At 54.0% G+C, this 1,273-nt stretch overlaps 1 protein-coding gene across 7 annotated transcripts in view; it reads right to left on the bottom strand.

Annotated features, from left to right (window-relative positions):
- The window catches only part of ogdha (oxoglutarate dehydrogenase a), a 26,150-nt gene that overhangs the window by 22,297 nt on the left and 2,580 nt on the right, over positions 1-1,273 (bottom strand). For all 7 annotated transcript variants that reach the window (XM_008419418.1, XM_008419412.1, XM_008419415.1 and 4 more), the window contains exon 2: positions 701-1,057. In XM_008419418.1, coding sequence (XP_008417640.1) covers positions 701-940 — 240 coding nt within the window. In that variant the 5' untranslated portion in view covers positions 941-1,057. The remainder of the gene's footprint in view (positions 1-700; positions 1,058-1,273) is intronic.

The raw sequence follows: 1,273 nt of genomic DNA, 5'->3' as shown, positions 1-1,273 counted from the left end.
TAGTCTAAACATTACGGTAGCGATCAGTATAATCCAGACATTACGGTAGCGATCAATACAGTCCAGACTGTATCCAGAGGTTGATGATCATAACTAATCTGCAGTTATTGATTGTTATTCATTCTGATTGATAGTTTTTATTGATGTTCTGGCACATTTGAGTGTTTTAAACATGTTTAGAGGGAGTTTATGGGGATAAATAACTGAATAAAAGCGTCGCTGCTCTCAGGTTAACAGATTTAAACCCGGTTCCTGTTCTGACCCGGTCTGATCCGAGCTCAACACCCAACCGCAGAGGTTGGAACATGCAGAGGTTCTGGTTCTGGTCCAGTGCAGCAGCTGGGCCATGTGTCGGAGCGTCGAGGAGCTAAAATTAGCCTGTGTCCTTTAGCGGCGCTGGAACGATATCGGGTCGGTTCTGATGGCAGCTGAGCCGCCTTCAGGCTCCCGCCTGGACGTGGGATTTACGGGTTCTGACCCGTCGGATCAGAACAATAGATGTCATCAGGACCTGGACCAGAACCGGCTGTCACATGACCAGACAGTAAAAGCATGTGGATCTTCAGAACCTTCTGGACCCAAACAGACATTTCTCTCCAGAACCAGAGGGTTCTCATCAGACCAGCAGGAGGCGCCACCGTTTCTCCAGCTGTTCACCCAGGCCTGACCTCTGACCCCGGTCCAGCAGGGGGCGCCTCACCTTGTGGACGCTCTTGGGGTTCTCCAGCCAGGCGTAGTACATCTCCTCCACGTAGTTGGAGCTCGTCCCGTTCAGGAACGGCTCCGACGCCACCGGCGCCGAGTAGCTCCTGATTGGCTGAAACGTCCTTGAGCCGGCGGCGCCGGTGGCTGTGATTGGCCGCTGCTGGCCGGCAGTCTGTGCCGCCTGCGAGGCGGTGAGCGGGCGCAACCGCGCCGCACAAGTCCTTAAGCGATGCATGAGCGGTCCTCACACACACGGTGGTGCCGATCGGTCCGACGGGCCGGACGTCCTGCGCCTCAGACAGTAAGCTCCACCCGGGCCGCCGCTGCACAGGAAGCGTCGAATCAATGTCCACTGAGGGAGGGGGGAGAGAGACAGAGAGTGAGTTATGGTTCTGATCTGAGGAACCAATCAGACGCTTGTTCTGATCTGAGGAACCAATCAGACGCTTGTTCTGATCTGAGGAACCAATCAGACGTTAGTTCTGATCTGAGGAACCAATCGCATGTTTGTTCTGATCTGAGGAACCAATCAGAGGCTTGTTCTGATCTCAGGAACCAATCAGACGTT

The sequence above is a fragment of the Poecilia reticulata genome, linkage group LG9, assembly GCF_000633615.1.
Source record: "Poecilia reticulata strain Guanapo linkage group LG9, Guppy_female_1.0+MT, whole genome shotgun sequence".
Classification (NCBI taxonomy): domain Eukaryota; kingdom Metazoa; phylum Chordata; class Actinopteri; order Cyprinodontiformes; family Poeciliidae; genus Poecilia; species Poecilia reticulata.
This window is presented reverse-complemented; position numbering and strand designations above follow the sequence as displayed.